Here is a 20,031-nt window from a genome sequence, read left to right as displayed (position 1 = left end):
GTGTCATTCAACTTCTTGGCTCCCGTTTGATGAATGGTTACTCTATAAAAAAAAAACCCACTGCTTTATCACTGCCATTTATTTTTCTAAGAGGCTTTCATTATCTGCTGACATAATATTTTGTTAATATTTTGTGGATATAGCAAAGTAATTTCTTAGCTTATGCTTTCTTGTATCCTTATAAAGTTTTATCTACAGTCAGATAACAGTACAGTTGTACTGTGTTGGAGCATATGTAATTTCCTTCATCCGTATCCAATTTGAGCTCAGTATTTTTATAAAGGATATAGCGGGTTTGTGGGAAGATGAGGCACCTTGGATACAGATGTATTGTAAATATCATGCATGTTCCTACTTGGGCTTATGAGCTTTCTCTGCTACAGCTCTTAATGACTGAATGAGTGAATTGTTTCTCCGATGCAGAGAGTCGGGGCCAAGATAGTGATGGTTATTTGGAGGACGTTATAGCGAAAATAAAATTCTCAGTTAGAATCCCTAATAGTAACTTCACCTCTTCCCAGCTGTAAACATCAGCACATGGAAAATATTTTAAATAAAAATTATTTCCAGTTGATTACAGGGTATTGTTGTTGGAGTGTTTGAAGTGGAATAGACCAGACTCTGGCAAGCTTAGGATGGAAGAAAGCAAATGTTGTAATTTTAACTAAACTGTGCATATGTGATTCTTTCAATCTCTCTTCCCCCTCAACAACAACAAAAAAATTAGTTGTTTCCAGGCATTTAATCATTTCAGTTGTTTCTCTATGAACTCTCTCTAAGCGATATATTTTTGTTATTGCTGAAGTATCCCTAATGGGTCACGGTATTCGAGGTGTAGTGTTTGATTGTGCACTTAGTGGGTTCACTCCTTAATTGTCCCCCCCCCCCACATCATACTACACCTTTAATTAGCAAATTGCAAGTGTTCTGCATGTTAAGGAAACCTTGCTGTTTTCTTCAAGATAACAAAACAAGAAACCACCCAGCATTTTTTCTGGTAGGAAAGAGGGCATGTATCTACCACACAAAGATGCCTTTTACTGAGTCAGGCTATTGATTCATCAAGTTCAGCGATGTCTCTTCTGACCGTTGCTGACTATCCAGGGTCTCTGTCAGAGGGTCTCTCCCTGCCTCTTCTCTCTTTGATTCTGTGACCCTTTTAACTGGAGATATCTGGGACTGAACCAGCATCTTCTGAATGCAAAGTGTGTGTGCTTTACTGCTGAACCACAGCCGCTCCAGCAACTGCCCACTACTCCACATGGCAGATTACTTCTGAAACTGGGAGGGTTTCAAAAGCTGCTGGTGGTATGGCATAGGATCTGTTGCATTTACAAAGTAAATACGAATTTGATGGTGTGTCCTGAGGCACCTCTTAAGGGTAGGATTATGAGCAGAAGAAAGGGTACCCTCTTTCCGTAGCATCAAGTAAAATAACGTCTTTTTCCGTGTATAAGACTAGGCTTCCCCCAAAAAAAATAATGTCCTAAATTAGGAGGCGTCTTATACATAGATAGTGCCAAGGGTGGATTTTCTTAAATCTGAGTCCCTCAAAATAGGGGGCGTCTTATAGACGGAAAAATACGGTATGCCCTCTGTCCTGATATAATTTGTGCTTTTTCCCACTCCTATTCCACAACATTGGCTGCCACATATAGGGAATGCAACACAGCAGGGTGATGATGTTAGACAAATGTGGGGAATTTTTTTTTACTGTCCATTACGGAAGAGGTGAATATGACACTGGGGTGCAGTTTTGTGTATCAGCCCTTTTGTTTTTGGAGAAACAGTCTTGGAAGAAGAAGTCTTGCATTTGAACATGAGCTTTGGTTAACAATTGAAAGCGGAAAGTAAAGTTAAATGGCCCACCCAGAAAGTTGCTTTCCTTTTTAGAGATCAATCTGTCAGAGCTCACTTATGATTGATGATTTAAGCGGATTCTTAAAAAAGACGAATACCAAGTTATATCTCGGGGTTTGGTTTTGCTTTTTATATATATAAATAAAAAACCCACCTTACTGAATAATGTAACTATTTGGATAGCCATACTTTAGAGTTTCCTTCTTGAGTCAACAAGAATATTTGTCTCCCGTGGGAATAAGGGAGATGGTGAATATTCGAAAAACATTCTGGCATACAGAGAAAGGGAGGACTAGCAAAAAGAAATTGAATAACCAGAGCTGGAAATAACGATATTGCCATTACAGTTTTTTTGAGGACATGACAACATTCTTTCTTGAGCGTCAGCTATTTTCTGTGAAGGTTTTAGCCGAACAATCTCTTCAGCTGTTTTTGAAGTGTATAACCTGATACGGTGAATTCTTACTCAGAAAAAATTTCCACTGTGTTCAGCAAGGCTTACACACAAGTAACCATGCTTAGATTTGCAGTCTTCAAATAGCAGTACGTAACTGGTATTGTAGCAAACTTCCAGTCTTCCCCTGAGAAACAGCAGTGGTTCATATTCTTTATAGTTAAGCCTTGCAATTTTTGTTTCTGTTCCCACCAGTCCAGCAGTTGGTTTAACAAAAACACAAATCTTCGCCACGTAAAGCTGACTGGGAGGTTGTGTTTGTTTTTTTTAAAATGTTTTTTAAAAAACCATAATGTGCCAGTTGTTACAGTGCTGTCATGATGTTTTACAATATAATAAAAGTATAAAAAAAATTAGGATGCTGATCAAGGAACTTACAGTCTAAATTTAGAGGGAGGGGTTACGCAGGTAAACAAGATACAGAAATAAGCAAGTACAGATGCACTTAATAAGGCTTTGTTTCAGTTGGAGATGAGGGTTGTGGGTTCCAGTAAAAGACTATTTGGGGGAAGAAGTGTGCAGGATTAAGAGGTGGCCCATCCACACTATAAATCTGTATCACTTGTAAATCACTTATTTTTATTTTTTGCTTGCACAAACCATTGACATTTTTATTAACCACTTGCACATCACTAAAAGGTAGATTGCCAAGATCCCCAGCAATTTTCAACTGTTTGTCTATTATTATTATTATTATTATTAGGGATGCGGGTGGCGCTGTGGGTTAAACCACAGAGCCTAGGACTTGCCAATCAGAAGGTCGGCAGTTTGAATCCCCATGGCGGGGTGAGCTCCCGTTGCTCAGTCCCTGCCCCTGCCAACCTAGCAGTTCGAAAGCACATCAAAGTGCAAGTAGATAAATAGGTACCACTCCGGTGGGAAGGTAAACGGCGTTTCCGCGTGCTTCTCTGGTTGGCCACATGACCCAGAAGCTGTACGCCGGCTCCCTTGGCCAATAAAGCGAGATGAACGCCGCAATCCCAGAGTCAGTCACGACCCCTTTACCTTTACCTATTATTATTATTATTAATTAAAAATGACTGCATTAGAATAATATATCACAACTCTGTCAAATTGTGGAAGATTGAGCTCCTAGGGCACAATCCAATTTAAAAGCTGCGTGATCAGAGTCCTTTTGAAATGGACAGAAGCTCATGAGCCCCCAAAGTGCTGTGACCGAGAGTAATTGTAGAGTTTGCCATATGCTCAAATATCCATACTGCCTGTATTTGTCCATTGTGTTTGCACAGAAAGTTGCAGGTATGTACCTGGGAACTTTTGTATTGTTTGGTTCCCTGTGATTGTTTGCTACGCTAACGATTAATTCCATTATGGCTTGGCTCCAGAATAAAGGTCTCAAAAGGATTTTCTCTGGGATTCAACCAACCGGGATCCCTCATCTGGGGAACTACCTTGGCGCTATCACAAGCTGGGTGAAGCTACAGGAAGAATGCAGCTCCGTATTATACAGCATTGTGGACCTCCACTCCCTCACCATACCAAGGGAACCAACAGTTTTGCGCACGAGCATCTTAGACGTCACTGCTGTTCTCCTTGCCTGTGGCATCAGTCCGCAGAAGTGTTTCATTTTCCAACAATCCCAGGTCAGTATCTCCCTCTGGTTCTGCATCTGATTTCAGTGGACAGAGCATAGCTCCACTTAGAGACCTCCCTGTTATTATCTATATATGTGCTTTAGAAGTCAAAGCCAGGTTTGGATAATTTTTGAGGATACCTACTATGGTCAATAGATAAATGAGACGGGAGGTTAAATCACAGAACTTAATAGTTTTGCAGAATTTCCTCCACCACCACCCGCCCATCTTGTGCCCAACAGATTGTACAAAACCTGGGGTATATTATTTGATTATTGATGTAAACCTCCAAAATGTATTTTGTATAGTTAACCTTTTACCTCTGTCTTCAGTGTATTTTATTTTATTGCTATGGCTAGTGGCTGATGCAAATAGAGATTCTTCTGATCTGATCTGGGCTATATGCAGGTTAGAATTTTGAAAACCGCCCTTCCTTAACTGGTGAGAGGAGCCTGCCAGCTCTATTTTGAAATGAGACCTTCTGTGAGAGAACTCCATTGGCTCAGTTGCTGATGAATTAACAGGATGTGTAAGGGCGCTCTGACTGTTTCGTTTTGTTTCGTTGGAAAGTCGGCATCCAGAGCTTAGGGACAGATGTTAATGGAAAGAGTGGAACAAAGTCAGCAGTACCATTGAGTGTTGATCAGATGTCTGAAGAGTATGTGAGTCTGTCTGCATGAGTAGTATGTGAATGAGAAAGTGAGAGAGCGAGGGAAGAGGGTATGAATGAAGAGAGGTTATTAAACACAAGAAAGCACATTGGCAAATTTGCATAACTCTCCATTTGCTAGTTTTGTTTATTTAATTCCTTGGACACTCTTAGTTCTTAGTGTGGATTTACAACAACCATAACAATTTCTAAGAGCTGCAAAATTAATAACTGAATGGTATGTGATTGCTTTTAAAAGGTTTTAGGTGTTCTAAATGTTTTGAATGGGTTTGAACTGTTTTTAAATGTTTTAAATATGCGTTTTTAACTCTTTTAACCTTTTAATGTTTACTGCCCTGGACTCCTTTGGGAGGAAGAATAGGGTACAAATGTAATAAATGCAATAAATAATAATCATGGTTTAAAGAACTGACCCAACACCCCTGAATAAAACCAATAAAGGATACAACTAAAACACATCAGAACAAAAACCCTGCAACATTTGATTTCATATTAAATGTATTGTGTTATAAGAGAGGGAAGGAAAGTTAATTTATATGGGACACAAAGGACGCTACTAAATGGAGAACATCTAGCCTAATTCAGCCAAAAGATGTTATACACTAGAGAATAAACAGATCAGCCAAACTGTACTGTATTGCCATAATGTTTCAAAACTTTTATTTTATTTTAGAACTTAACAATGGATTCATAATATTTACCTGTTTACAAATGTATAAGGAGAGTCCTTTGGGAGCCACTGCATTGGCACTCAGCAGCAAAGTTTTCCTCTTTCTGAGTCCAAATTAAAATTGCAAAATTGGCACACTTTCTAGGTAAAGGGTGTCACCTTCCAAAACCTAGAGAGAGATTCCAGGCATCAGGAAAATGTTAGTCGTCTTGTTTGCTCCTGTTGGCGAACATCAACCATCAGTCAATTGGCTTGATAAATGAGATCACTCAGCAGCTGCAATAAGACCTTCTATTTAACTATTACTGTCATCTCCCATCTACATTGTTTTTCAGAGGCAGGGAATTGCTGGCCCTGGGGGCCTCCCGATCGGGTCTGCAGCTCTCCCCCCTGCCCCAATAGCAATTAGTTCTAATAGAAGGCTGTTTTCAAATGTAATTGCTGCAGGGGGCAAGGACAATCTTTGTGGAGATTATCTGGGGAGGGAAGGACTATAGCGGATAGACAGTGTGGTGGCCTTCCAGCAGCTGAGTCACTGCTGCTTACCAGTAAGGAAAGGGGCAAGGCAGCGGAGAGCTGGGAGTGGTGCAAAAGCTGCCGCAGAAACAACCTGCTGCTACTGCTGGTGTGTTTGCACCATGCTGACCTCCCTGCCAAATTGCCCCTCCCACTCTCCTTCCCAGTAAGCAGCAGCGACTCAGCTGTTGGGAGGTCAGGTGAGCGTCTCTGTGCTTTCCACTACTGCGGTAGCATTAACCCTCGCAAGCTGCATTCTCCACAGAAATCTCCCTCACACAGCAATTGTGCTTGCAGGCGTGGGGAGTGAGAATCTGCATGTATGTGTGTTGTGTGGGAATGTAAGGATGGTTGTGAGTAAGGGAATGAATGGTCTCCGTTGTGTGTGTTAGGTGGGAGAATGTATGTGAGAATGTGTGAGATAACTGTTAGGATATTTCCGTTCCACCTTAAAAGGGAGCAGGCTTTGTGAGTCACAGAGTCTGCGTATTTCCTGTTCACAGGAAGTTTATGTTTTGTACATTGCTTTCGTTTTCCTCTCTGTGCCTGAGACATCAAAGCAGGCAGTCATGTTTTCTCTATGTTCTGACCAACGCTGAATAAATTTGTAAATATGCTCTCCTGCGTGCATCTTTCGCTGTGCATTATCTGCTGATAGAGCGTGCACGAGCCCTGGAATGTGGCAAGCTATTTCTGAAGCTCGTGTCGCTAATTGACTGATACTGTATCTACGGGAGATCGATGGATCGTCCGGAATCGATGTGGGGTCATGATGGCCTTTGTCTCCCTGGCAGTATCCCAACAATAACATGGTGGGAGTGGCCCTGCCCACTTTTGCATTTGTCCCGCCCATCACTAGCACAGACCACCCCACCCCCCGAGAAGTAGGCACAAGGGAATGTGTCTCTCAGGCTGGAGAAGTCTTGCCCATCCCTGACGCACAGAGCTGTGGGCCAAATGTTGAGCTTCAGTCTAGATTGAGAACTCACATGAAGCTTGGTGACTGACCTCAGGCCAGAGTTGTTGGGGATAAAATGTATACTGCCCTGAGCATCTTGGAGGAAGGGTGAGACACACATGTTAAAATCATTCAAGGCACAGTGCGTTAATTTGCTTATTTAGAAATGAGGCCAGGAAAAAAGCCACGAGGGTGGATTACAATAAACAATAAAATACAGCAACCGAACAGAAAGAAGCAGCAGAGGACAGGAAGCACTGCTCTCAAACCTCTGAATCTAAGACTGACATGAAGATATTGATTAAAATACGAGACACCCTGTCAGGGGAGAGGTTTTGGTTATACAGTCGTACCTTGAAAGTCGAACGGGAGCCAAAACGTTCGAGAACTAAGCTGTTTGAAAACCAAGGTACGACTGTATATGCCTTTGGTTATATGCCACGGCAAATCACCATCACCTTTTCTCTTCTGCCAGGCTTTTGCAGGCAATTCTCTTTCCACAATAGTTAGCTGATTTCTGATTTTAACTTCTTAATATGGTTTTTAGTGTATGGTGCTATGTGTAATTGTTATGAACTGCTCTGATATTTTTTTTAATGAATAGCAGTGTACTGTATAAATATTTTTTCACAAATGAGTAAACTTTGGTTTCATCGAGAAATAAAACAATGGCAGTTTCATGTAATAGTGTTGGATGGAAATGGAAAGGGAGACAGAGAGTTCTTTCAGGAGGCTCCACCCCCAGTATGTTGACAGATTAAAATTGAGGACTTCTGGAATAGCTGGATGGAGGGCTGCAGAGGAGGAGAGCAACTGCAACTGCCTTGAGTAGAAGGGAACACCTGAATCCCAGCAAAAAATATTGAAACTTTGCCCAGTAAGAGCTCTAGGGATGCAACATATTGGATGATCACATCTTTGGGGAAATCAGCTAATGGACATAGCTTGCTTCCTAAGGGAAACAATAAATAGAGGGATTTGTAATGCTGATGTTCTTCCAAGTATTTTTAGCTATGCTGCAGGAAACATTTTCCGAGAAAGATAATATCTATACGGAAAACAGGCTTTTCCATCATGAGACACGCAAGGTTCTGAGCTGCTGCCTATTACGTCACTGCCACTGCCTTGGCCTAAGTTGCTAGCAAAGGTTTCGTTTAGTTGGTATTCCGCTAGCAGCAACTTTTGCAGTGTAGTCCCGGGCAAGTCTACTCAGAAGTAAGTCCTGCTGAGTATAATGGGATTTAGTCAAGAAGGACACTGACAAACTGGAACATGTCCAGAGGAGGGCAACCAAAATGGTCAAAGGCCTGGAAACGATGCCTTATGAGGAACGGCTAAGGGAGCTGGGCATGTTTAGCCTAGAGAAGAGGAGGTTAAGGGGTGATATGATAGCCATGTTCAAATATATAAAAGGATGTCATATAGAGGAGGGAGAAAGGTTGTTTTCTGCTGCTCCAGAGAAGCGGACACGGAGCAATGGATCCAAACTACAAGAAAGAAGATTCCACCTAAACATTAGGAAGAACTTCCTGACAGTAAGAGCTGTTCGACAGTGGAATTTGCTGCCAAGGAGTGTGGTGGAGTCTCCTTCTTTGGAGGTCTTTAAGCAGAGGCTTGACAACCATATGTCAGGAGTGCTCTGATGGTGTTTCCTGCTTGGCAGGGGGTTGGACTCGATGGCCCTTGTGGTCTATTCCAACTCTATGATTCTATGATTCTAGTCTCTGTGCATAGAATTGCAGTCGTTGTCTAGGATTTGTCATTGTGGAAACTGGCAAAGTGTGTGATTCAAACAAAAGAAAATCAACCACTTTTCACTGCATATGCAACCTGGACAAGACTTTAGCATTTAATTCCCAGGGGCTTTGGTTTTGCCATCCTTCTGACCACTATGAAAACATCTGGCTGTTGCTGGTTGAGGATTAGCGAATTCTTGGCTGTAGATATCTTCTACGTTGTGGTAAAGGATGGGCTAAAGAGAGGAAGATCCTCCAGGCAGAGGAAAGTGGAAATCATTAGTGCTGATTGCAACATGCAGTGAACAGTTGCCAAGTTGGAAATAGAGTCCTGGTTTCAGGAAAGCCCATTAGACCACTAATCTACAAGAGTCATGGGTTAATGTGCATTAAGTACTTGTCCTGTTATGTAGAAGTAAAAAGGTTTCCCCTGAAAGATATGCCTTTGCTGCTTCCATCACCATCACATGCCAATTGCGCAATGCAAACGACCCCCCTCTTCTCTCTTTCATAACCAGCCCCTCTGTTTCTGGGACTAATACTAGGTGCATTCTGTTCTGGTGTTCAAATCAGCAAATGATATGATTAATTCTTGCCCTCCAAACCAGAATCGGAAACCATGGTTTCAAACGGGTTTCTGATTCTGGTTTGGAGGGCATATAATTCACCATGTCATGATTAACTGCAAACTCTGGCTATGCTAGCAAGGGAAAAGGGAGGTGGGAAGGAATATCTGGTTTGTAGGGTTCCCTAAAAGTAAGTCTTTGTCAACCATGTTGATTTCTGGTCCCATTAAAAATAACTCAGCAATACTTTATCTTTCAGTGAACAATTTCAATTTTAAAAAACTTTTTCTTCTGGAGCAAAGAAAAACATAGAACATTTTGAGATTGTATACAGAAAATTGTTCTTGACAGAGGTAGAGATTTTCTCTCGTTCACTTAGTTTTATTTGGTGGTGATAGCATGTGTGTTGTGTTTGTATTATAAACTTGCACAGTATTTGCCTTCTCTAAGATGGTCATTTTCAGAAGGTGCTATCAGTCAGTTCTGGACATTTTGAGTGTTAATTTTAGAGAGCCAGTGTGGTGTAGTGGTTAAGAGCGGTGGACTCGTAATCTGGTGGACCGGGTTCGCTTCCCCGCTCCTCCACATGCAGCTGCTGGGTGACCTTGGGCCAGTCACACTTCTCTGAAGTCTCTCAGCCCCACTCACCTCACAGAGTGTTTGTTGTGGGGGAGGAAGGGAAAGGAGATTGTGAGCCACTTTGAGACTCCTCAGGGTAGTAATAAAGTGGGATATCAAATCCAAACTCTTCTTCTTCTTCTTCTTCTTCTTCTTCTTCTTCTTCTTCTTCTTCTTCTTCTTTTGGCGTTTGAACAGCTATAGCTTTATGCCTCAACTTTCAGCTAAGCAGCTCTTTCTCACTATCGTAACTTGTGAAATCCTGTGCAACCTTTGGTGCAAAGGCAGAGAGTGTGGCACCCTCTAAACATTGTGTACTACAGCTCCCACCAGTGCCAGCATGCATGGCTAATGGCCAGCGATGGTGTGAGTTACAGTCCACCACATTTCAAGGGAACCATTTGCATTCACAGATGAAGCTAAGCAGGTGTGGGTCTGGTCAGTATCTGGATGAGGGACCACCTTGGAGCTCCATGTATGTTGCCTTAAATTCTGCCTTGGATAGGAATGCCCTAAATAAATAAATTGCTTGGGGTGGGGTGCAATCAGTAGGTCTGATTAGGAATTGTTATGTCTTCTGCCTGGAGATTTCTCATTTAATGTAAGAAACCACCAAGAATGGAAGTCATTAAAATCCTTATTAAATCAAGTGTCTTATCAGTGGGGAAAGTAAGTCTATTATTATCCCTTAACACGGCTGGGTTTATTTGGCTGATGGATTAAAATTAGAGGGGCTTTAATGTAAACGGATGCTGTCATGCCAGAGTGGTGATTGTTGCATGACCCTATAAATTGCGTCTTTTGTTGCTCTTCCTTTGGTGGTCTGTGCCAGGGACTGCAACCTGCCAGCCACTGTGGGCATAATCTGGCTCGCCAAGCCTTTTTGAAGGCCTGGAAACGATGCCTTATGAGGAACGGCTAAGGGAGCTGGGCATGTTGAGCCTGGAGAAGAGGAGGTTAAGGGGTGATATGATAGCCATGTTCAAATATATAAAAGGATGTCACATAGAGGAGGGAGAAAGGTTGTTTTCTGCTGCTCCAGAGAAGCGGACATGGAGCAATGGATCCAAACTACAAGAAAGAAGATTCCACCTAAACATTAGGAAGAACTTCCTGACAGTAAGAGCTGTTCGACAGTGGAATTGGCTGCCAAGGAGTGTGGTGGAGTCTCCTTCTTTGGAGGTCTTTAAGCAGAGGCTTGACAACCATATGTCAGGAGTGCTCTGATGGTGTTTCCTGCTTGGCAGGGGGTTGGACTCGATGGCCCTTGTGGTCTCTTCCAACTCTATCATTCTATGATTCTATGAAAGGTCTGCCAACCCCCAACAGCTTGGTGGTTCTGCTTCCTGAAAAAGCAGTTAGAAGGACTCAGAAAAACAGTAAGGAGCTCTCAGTTCTTCTCTGCCGTTCCCTGAGTGCTCGGCCATCTCCAACCCTCGGGAAACAATTCAGATGATTATAGTACTCCTTCCTGCTTCCTGAGCACTTTTAGTTGGACCTCAATGGTTCTCAGTGATGGTGATAGGCAGTATGGGATGGGTGGCCACACCCACTCTTTCAACAGAAACCAGTGGCATGTAGTCCCAGAGGGCAATGCACTCCTTTGCCCAAAAAAGGTTAGCCACTCATTATATATATATATATAGAGAGAGAGAGTGAGTTTTGTGTTTTTTTGCAGATCAGTTTCATTTGTTGTGAGACATTAGTGTAAAAGAAAAGAACTCACTCTGAAAAGAACCTCACAATAATTTCATAATTATCTGTCTATGTATTTCTAATAGTATAACCAAATCAGTAATTTTTGATATAACTGTAAAAAGTACTCTGAAAATTTATTATTCCAAAAACAAAACCTTCATCTGATTGTAAATATTAAGATTATACCAGCAAGAATGAGTCTTTCTGTAAAAATAAATTAAAAAAGATTTAAATCAAGTCTTACTGACTAGTGATTTAAATCGTGATTAAATCAAATCTACCCTGGAGAAAAGTGCAAAGGTACTTTTGCTATGATAGAATCATTTGAAGTTTGCTTCCTCCTCCCCCAAGTCAAGCACAGAATCTCTCAGCTTTTCTTTCCTTCTTTAGCATCACTTGCTTGAAACCAGCAGTTCTTTTAGAGAGAATTGAAGGTGGTCAAGAAAAGCCCCACTGCGCCACTGTTGTTCTGGCTTTGCCAATATTTGAAGCACTAACAAAAAACCTGCAGAATCTATGGACAAATAGGGCATTGAATGGGTGTGTGCACACCAGAGGCAAAGTCTTCAGCTGTTTTTTAAGTATAGTCGGTCTCCAGTACTACTGTCTGTTTCTTAATAAGTGTGGAACATCTATTCACTTGGCCTCTGCCAACCACTTCACGTTTTCTAGGATGAAGTGAGAAACTGCTCCAGTTTGAGTTCTATATTTTGTGTGGACCAGCCATCCAAAAGTGATGCGCTGTCCTTCTACAATGTGTTAATGTTAGCATTACCTAATGCATTGTGTGTGTTCAGAGAGAGAGAGAGAGAGAGAGAGAGAGAATGATGCAGTTGTTCCAACCATATTTGGACCTGTTGCATTTGAGATCAGCATTCTGGTTAACTCTGGTGGGCTAAAATGCAATTTCACAGTTCCTCTTCAAGCTGAGAAAATAGGCTTTGCCTGTCCCTTAGGGTAAAGAGATGGAGGCCTTCGTACATTTATGAGTCAGACAATGACTGAGAATTAAGGAACGGAGGACTGGGCTTTCAAGGCAGGAGTTTATCCTCCGCCTCTCGCTTTCACTGTGTAGCAGATTTCTTGGCTCTACAATTTTGAAGTACTGGGCTGCCCTGGAGAAAATGCAAGACATTTGACTGTCTCTAGTGAGGACCACTTCATAGAATCACAGAAATGTAGAGCTGGAAAGGATCCCAACCAACAGGGAAAAGGGTGTGTATGGGAGACACTTACTTACACTCTCTTTCTCTATAATTTTTAAATTAAATTTTATGTTTTACAATTTAAAATATTTGTTTTACATCCTTAAGATATCAATGACTTTTCTTCTTCTCTTCCCATGGTTCACTTTACATATCATAAATCCCTGCATGTTTTACAAAAACTATACAGTATTTCATTATTGCATCCATCAAAACTTATTTACACTGTTGAATTTACCTTAATGCTGCCAGCATTTTCAGCTGTACACAATTATTTCCCGTATATTCAATAAACGTTTTCCAACCTTCTTTAAACATATGTTCTTCTTGTTCTCTTATTCTATATGTTCAGTCTGCGAGTTGTGCATATTCTGTCAACTTAAGTTGCCATTCTTCTTTGGTTGGGACTTCGCTTGTTTTCCATTTTTGGGCTAACCAAACACGAGCCGCAGTAGTAGCATACATAAATAACCTTTTTTGACACCTGGGAATTTCAGTCTGAATTATTCCCAACAGAAAGGACTCTGGGTTTTTTTTGGAAAGTACCGTATTTTCGGCTCTATAAGACGCACCAGACCACAAGACGCACCTAGTTTTTGGAGAAGGAAAACAAGAAAAAAAATATTCTGAATCTCAGAAGCCAGAACAGCAAGAGGGATCGCTGCGCAGTGAAAGCAGCAATCCCTCTTGCTGTTCTGGCTTCTGGGATAGCTGCGCAGCCTGCATTCGCTCCATAACACACACACACACACACACATTTCCCCTTACTTTTTAGGAGGGAAAAAAGTGAGTCTTATAGAGCAAAAAATACGGTACTTTTAAACACCCCCCCCCCCCAATTCATTATGGATCATTTCCCGATACTCTTTTACCCTTTTACAAGTCCACCACATATGGGGAAACACTTGCTCTTTGTCTTCTCCATGTGCTCATGTTGAGACCCCCACTTCGCTCCTAAAGTGTATGAGAGCCCCATTTTCTTTGTCTTCCTGCCTTTTCCGCACTGTCTTATTGTGTTGGAAACCTGATTCATTCACACCCTCATTGTGCTTCTGCAACAACCCCATGCTTCCTTTGGCCACTTCAGAGGGTTGCCTGGAAGTGTAAGAAAGAGGATATGTCATTCTCATCTGCTCTTATTCCCCCATGGATCTACGTAGCACAGATCTGTACAGAAGTAGTTGTATTAACAACTTTAGTGTGGTGCTTCAAATGACCTTATTTTTAATAGCTTATATGCTACTTATAGGGATCCGAGTGGCGCTGTGGGTTAAACCACAGAGCCTAGGACTTGCCGATCTGAAGGTCGGCGGTTCAAATCCCCGCAACGGGGTGAGCTCCCGTTGCTCGGTCCCTGCTCCTGCCAACCTAGCAGTTTGAAAGCATGTCAAAGTGCAAGTAGATAAATAGGTACAGCTCCAGCGGGAAGGTAAACGGCGTTTCCGTGTGCTGCTCTGGTTCGCCAGAAGCGGCTTTGTCATGCTGGCCACATGACCCGGAAGCTGTACGCCGGCTCCCTCGGCCAATAAAGCGAGATGAGCGCCGCAACCCCAGAGTCGTCCACGACTGGACCTAATGGTCAGGGGTCCCTTTACCTTACCTTTATGCTACTTGTGGGAAGGGTAAGTCTCCCAGTCAGCCCCTGGCACCTCCAGATCAAAACAGTCACAGGTAGTATCCTTGGGAAAGACCCCTGCTTAAGATGTTGGAGAACTGCTCCTGGTCTGAGTAAACAGCATCGGGCTAAATGGACGAAGGGCTTGATTCAGATGTCACAGATTGAGCAGGGTTTGAGTGTTGAACAAGCTGTAGATCTGTGCATGCTCATTCCCTCTTCCACTTCCTGGTTTGCAATAAGCGTAGTTGATGGTCCAAAACAAGCAAACTGGTTATCTGTCACAGGAGTGACAGATCACACCGTTCAAGGATGGAGTTAATTCTTTATTAGCAAAAGCACAACCTCCACAGACTTGGTTGAGTGTCAGGCCTAATGAGTAGAGCTCATTCCCGGTGGTCTTCCTCCATGAAAATCAGTTGCTGAGACTGAATGTCACCGCCTCCTCACCACAGCTTTTCCCAAGCAATCAGAGACTGCGCCTGCGTAAAGGCAACCTCTCCTCCATCCATTTCTTGCCTCTTCTGGTTCTGGGAGACGTGGGGAGGGCAGCTTGTTGCAGCTGGAGGGGGAGACACCCACGACTCTTTGCCAGCCTGTCTCATCTTGGCCTCCCTCATTCCACTCTCCTGCTTCAGCTTCTGCCTCTGATTCTGGACTGCTCTCTGCCACAGACTCTCCCTGCTCACTAAGCCCTATTACTTCTGACACCTCCTATTCCCAGTCTGTTCCCTGTGACCACTCATCATTGCCCCACCACTACTCCCCAGGCTCTGAGCCTTCTTCCCTTCCTGGTTCCCCCCATCATTCCTCTGCGCCCAACCAGTCCATGACATTATCATAAAAAGACAGCTCTACATGTTCATAAACATGCTGTCTTTGTTTGAAAGTGGGGACTGCTACTGGGGCTGTGCTTTTGTGAAAACCCTTTGCACCTAATTAATTGCCTTTCCTATTTGTTTCAGGTGCCTGAGCATGCAGAGCTCACCTGGATTCTGGGATGTCTCACAAGCATGCCACGCCTGCAGCACTTTCCACAATGGAAGGTGAGGTTTCTGTGAGCCTTTCTTCACATAGTTGGCAGGTGGGCTATCCCTCTTCAGCTGTTATACAGGTGAAGCCTTTAGGCCTGCCCTTGTCATTGCCTGGCTCCTGCCATCTTTTGTGCTCATTGTAGCTGTCCTCAAATAAAAAATAAAGGTATTAAGCCTTTATGTGTCTTCTTTTCCTTCACTTAAATAGGTGAAGAATGCCAGCCAGATGAATGAAGGAACAGTTGGTCTGTTCACCTATCCTGTTCTTCAAGCCGCAGATATTCTCCTCTACAAGTAAGCGTCAGAATGCACAGCTCCATAACTTATAAATGAAGGCCACTGTGATATAACCAAGGGGACTGAATAGTTCAGGAGTGGGTGGCTTTTGAGCAACCTAGTTGTGGTGAAATTGTCCCTTCATTCTGTAGTGAATCAGTGGCCCTTTCTCACTGACAGGTTATCTGGTGGGTGTTATGATTGTAGCTAATCTGTCATTGATTACCCACTAAATCTAGCGGTTTACTTCAACTGTGGTGTTGTGTTGTTTTTTTCTGAAACAGTTTGAGTGAGCAGATGTGAACCTTCTCTCTCTCTCCCACACAACATTTCTATTTTTCTATTTCTGTTGGAAGGTCAACCCATGTTCCTGTTGGAGAAGATCAAGTCCTGCACTTGGAGCTGACCCAGGATACGGCCCGACGCTTCAACAAAAAATACGGAGAATTCTTTCCAGTGCCCACAGCTATTCTAAGTGAGTACGGTACAAATGACTGCCTGTTGAGTAAAGTGAATCGGCTTGGGGAGCTTTTGCAGAAGAAAGAGAAGAGTGGAGATAACCAGGTGCCAAAGTAAAGGAGTACAAAGGGAAACAGGGGCTGTCAAATGCAGCTTTTGAAAAAGTATGGCATGTGTTTCATCTTTGCTATTCCAGTACTAAGTGTTGCCCCAACCTCTTTTCCTATACTTTTCAGCAGTCCTCTAGAATATAGTACCTTGGAACTCGAACGGAATCTGCTCTGGAAGTCCGTTTGACTTCCAAAACATTTGGAAACCAAGGTGCGGCTTCCGATTGGCTTCAGGAAGCTCCTCCAGCCAATTGGAAGCCGTGTCGGACGTTTAGGTTCCAAAGAATGTTCACAAACCGGAACACTCGCTTCTGGGTTTGCGGCGTTTGGGAGCCAAAACGTTTGACTCACAAGGCGTCCATCCACCAAGATATGACTGTATTATGCATTTCACTGTGCCCGTCTTCCAGACACTCTTAAGAAAATGGGCTTTCATATGTAAAAACAGGGATGCCTAATAAAACAGTTTTCTGTAGGGAAGGAGGAGGCTGGTTGGCTTGATACTTTATTCTAGGGGAGGCTCAGTTCTGTGGGGCTCAAACCCACAAACCTGAGCTGTTTGTATAGGTCAATAGTATTATCCCTATAATGCAGACTGGAGGTGAAAGGCTGAGGCTTAGAGAGAGCAGCTTGTCTGAGGCCACCTAGTGAACCATAGCAGAGTTGAGATTAGAACCCGGGACTTCCCGATATGTCGCCTAGCCGCGTATTCACTCTGTTGCGGAGCTCTCTTCTGTAATTGCATTTTCTCTTGATTTTAGCGGAATCAAAGAAGATCAAGTCACTCAGAGATCCCACATCCAAGATGTCCAAATCAGACCCTCAGAAGTTAGCCACCGTGAACATAACAGACAGCCCCGAGGAGATAATGCTGAAATTCCGTAAGGCTGTCACAGACTTCACCTCTGAGGTGACCTATGACCCGGCTCACCGCCCTGGGGTCTCCAACCTGGTCGCTATTCACTCTGCTGTAACAGGACTCAGCACGGAGGAGGTGGTACGTCAGAGCACTGGCCTTGATACTGCTCACTACAAGGCAGTGGTAGCAGAGGCAGTCGCTGAGAAACTTGCACCAATTAGGAGTGAATTTGTCAGGCTAAAAGAAGACAGATCTTACCTGGAGAAGGTTTTATGGACCGGAGCAGAGAAAGCCAAAGAGCTTGCAGCCCCCGTATATTCAGAAGTCAAAAGACTGGTGGGATTGCATTAACCTCAAGGAAAAGCAGCTCGTGCCTTTCATAATCTGAGTTCAGCCTTGGTTACCTTGACTCCTCTGTCTTACTAGAGGTCCTCTGTGTTTTTGGATCCACGAGTAACTGAATCATTACCTCAGGGACATTAAATGGACCAGGCTTGGAAATTGCAAAGAGCCAAATAAGCAGACATCCGAGCTAAAGAATGCTTTTCTCCCTGCCTCTGCCCAAAAAAAGATTTGAGCTGATGAAAAAACCTGAATCCTTTCTGCATGAGAAATGCAGCTTTTCTGTGACTTGTTTGTTTTCTGGAAGGGACCTGTGCAAATTTCAGCCTTTGGTACATGCCCAGCCAAAGCCTGTATAGACTCCTCAGTAATTCCTCTGTGAAACTGAACACTGTTGATCAGAGTGTCTGTGGGACCAGTGTCATCCCTACCACTGGCTCTGGTTGGTCCCTCTGGCAATCTTAAGATGTTTTCTCACATTACATTTTGTACTTAAGTATAGATAGGTGGGCACAAAATGCATTCCATCTCTGTGTTACAAGATGCATCGATGGAAGAAATGCCATTCATCCCTATGTACACAAAATACACTCCTCCCATCCCAAAATACACTAGGAAAGGATCGGCTCCAGGCTTTGGCATGTTTGATAAGGGAAGGTTGAGGTTTCACGTGTGTGCCCTCAATGGAAATAGCGGGCACATTTTTTGTACTTCTGTATCAGTACCAAATGTACAGTTCGCCTCTCCTGGCTTTCCTGCAAAACTTGACAGCTGCCGAACACACTCTGCAGAGAGAAGAGTGAAGTGGTGGCTCATAGGCTGTCACTGTAGCCTCCGCTTGCCCACCATAGTGCCATCCCACCACATTGGCACAGAGCACGTTGCAGTGCCAAAAGAGCGGGGGAATCTACGCTCAGAGAATCCTTCTGCACCAAGAAGAAAGAAATTCTGCAACTCTCTTTAAATCATATGACAATTAAAATTTGTCTCTTAGAGGACCCCGTTATCTAACTTTGCACAACTTTACTTCTGCTAGTCATGGCAGGGGTAGTAATAATAATAATAATTTATTATTTATACCCCGCCCATCTGGCTGGGTTTCCCCAGCCACTCAGGGCAGCTTCCAACCGAATATTAAAAACAATACAGCGTCAGAAATTAAAAACTTCCCTAAACAGGGCCGCCTTCAGTTGTCTTTTAAAAGTAAAATAGTTGTTTATTGCCTTGACATCTGCTGGGAGGGCGTTCCATAGAGCAGGCACCACTACCGAGAAGGCCCTCAGCCTCGCTTCCTGTAACCTCACTTCTCACAGTGAAGGATCCGCCAGAAGGCCCTCAGAGCTGGACCTCAGTGTCCGGGCTGGATGATGGGGGTGGAGACGCTCCTTCAGGTATACAGGACCGAGGCCGTTTAGGGCTTTAAAGGTCAGCACCAACACTTTGAATTGTGCCCAGAAACGTACTGGGAGCCAATGGAGATCTTTCAGGACTGGTGTTATATGATCCCAGCGGCCGCTCCCAGTCACCAGTCTAGGTGCTGCATTCTGGATTAATTGCAGTTTCCGAGTCACTTTCAAAGGTAGCCCTACGTAGAGCGCATTGCAATAGTCCAAGCGGGAGATAACTAGAGCATGTAGTAAGACCACTTCAGCTCCACCACAGATGTCTGGGGATTTTATTCATTTCTGTCTTACCCCACCATCCTGTCTTTCTGGCTTCTGAAATACCAGCAGGCTCAGCACCTGCCTAACTGTCAAGCATACATTTGAGCTAGAAAGGTCTCTCCCCACTCCTCTTTTTTTCTTTAATGATAGCTGAGGTTTTCTGGAATTCTGCATCCACTGCCAGGTTCTGTGTTTCCATGAAATCACAACACACTCCCTATAGCAAGAAGGCTGCTTCTCTTGGTATTCATTGTGTGGGGATGGAAGTCCTGCAACCTCCAGCCAGTTTTGTGTTCATTTTCTGTGTGTGTGGGTAGGTAAGCTTTCTGGGGTGTAAGGGGTGTTAGGGGAGGGGTGGGACCTCTGGTAGGGGACACGCTGTGCTCCTTCTGGGGTAGTTTGTCCACATTTGGTCTCCATCTTGCACTCAGCTCTAACCTGTGGCTCCTAGAAGTTGTCAGCAGGTGACAGCGGCCACACCCCGGGATACGACTTTGGCTGGCCTGCTAAACCAGGTGGGGCTCAAACTAAGGTTACCAGACGTCTCCGTTTCCCGGGGACAGTCCCCGGATTTACAAATCAGCCCCCATACAAAATCCATTGAAGTTGAAAAGTGTCCCCAGATTCATTGAAAAAAATCTGGTAACCTTAGCTCAAACCCTTGGTGAATGAGAGATTTCCCTTGTGTCAGACTGGGCAGAGGAGGAATGGTGGAGACCACCTCCCCAGCTTGACCCTTCCAGGGAAGAAGAAGAGCGGGACAGTTAAGATTTACAACAGGGGTTTGAGGGAGGTCACAGCTCAGGGGCAGATGAGGGGGAAAGTTGGGAAATAATTGGAGAGGAGGAGGAAGCACCAGGAGGACAACAGCTGAGGGACACAATGTCTTTAGAAAGCATTCCAGAAACTCCACCCTGAACCCGGCGAGCCTTGAAAGTAGGAGAGCAAAGAGATCAAAGACAGAGGGCACATAGCAGTACCTGTAGAGAGGAGGCGATGAAGATGACAAATGAGGAAGTGGGATGGAGATTCGCTCAGGACAACGCCATTATCCAAGAGGCTGGGTTCTATAGCCTCTCTGTAAATACTGAATAAAAAGCGGATGGTAAGAAACTCTTCCTCGTCT

The 20,031-nt window shown here is 43.7% G+C and overlaps 1 protein-coding gene across 2 annotated transcripts in view; it reads left to right on the top strand.

The window, feature by feature from the left end:
* The window catches only part of WARS2 (tryptophanyl tRNA synthetase 2, mitochondrial), a 29,215-nt gene extending 10,797 nt beyond the window's left edge, over positions 1 to 18,418 (top strand). For both annotated transcript variants that reach the window (XM_077921671.1, XM_028712342.2), the window contains 5 exons: positions 3,661 to 3,918; positions 15,127 to 15,207; positions 15,404 to 15,489; positions 15,828 to 15,946; positions 16,802 to 18,418. In XM_077921671.1, coding sequence (XP_077777797.1) covers positions 3,661 to 3,918; positions 15,127 to 15,207; positions 15,404 to 15,489; positions 15,828 to 15,946; positions 16,802 to 17,250 — 993 coding nt within the window. In that variant the 3' untranslated portion in view covers positions 17,251 to 18,418. The remainder of the gene's footprint in view (positions 1 to 3,660; positions 3,919 to 15,126; positions 15,208 to 15,403; positions 15,490 to 15,827; positions 15,947 to 16,801) is intronic.
* The last annotated feature ends 1,613 nt before the right edge of the window (positions 18,419 to 20,031 follow it).

The sequence above is a fragment of the Podarcis muralis genome, chromosome 17, assembly GCF_964188315.1.
Source record: "Podarcis muralis chromosome 17, rPodMur119.hap1.1, whole genome shotgun sequence".
NCBI classification, from domain to species: Eukaryota; Metazoa; Chordata; class Lepidosauria; order Squamata; family Lacertidae; genus Podarcis; species Podarcis muralis.
This window is presented reverse-complemented; position numbering and strand designations above follow the sequence as displayed.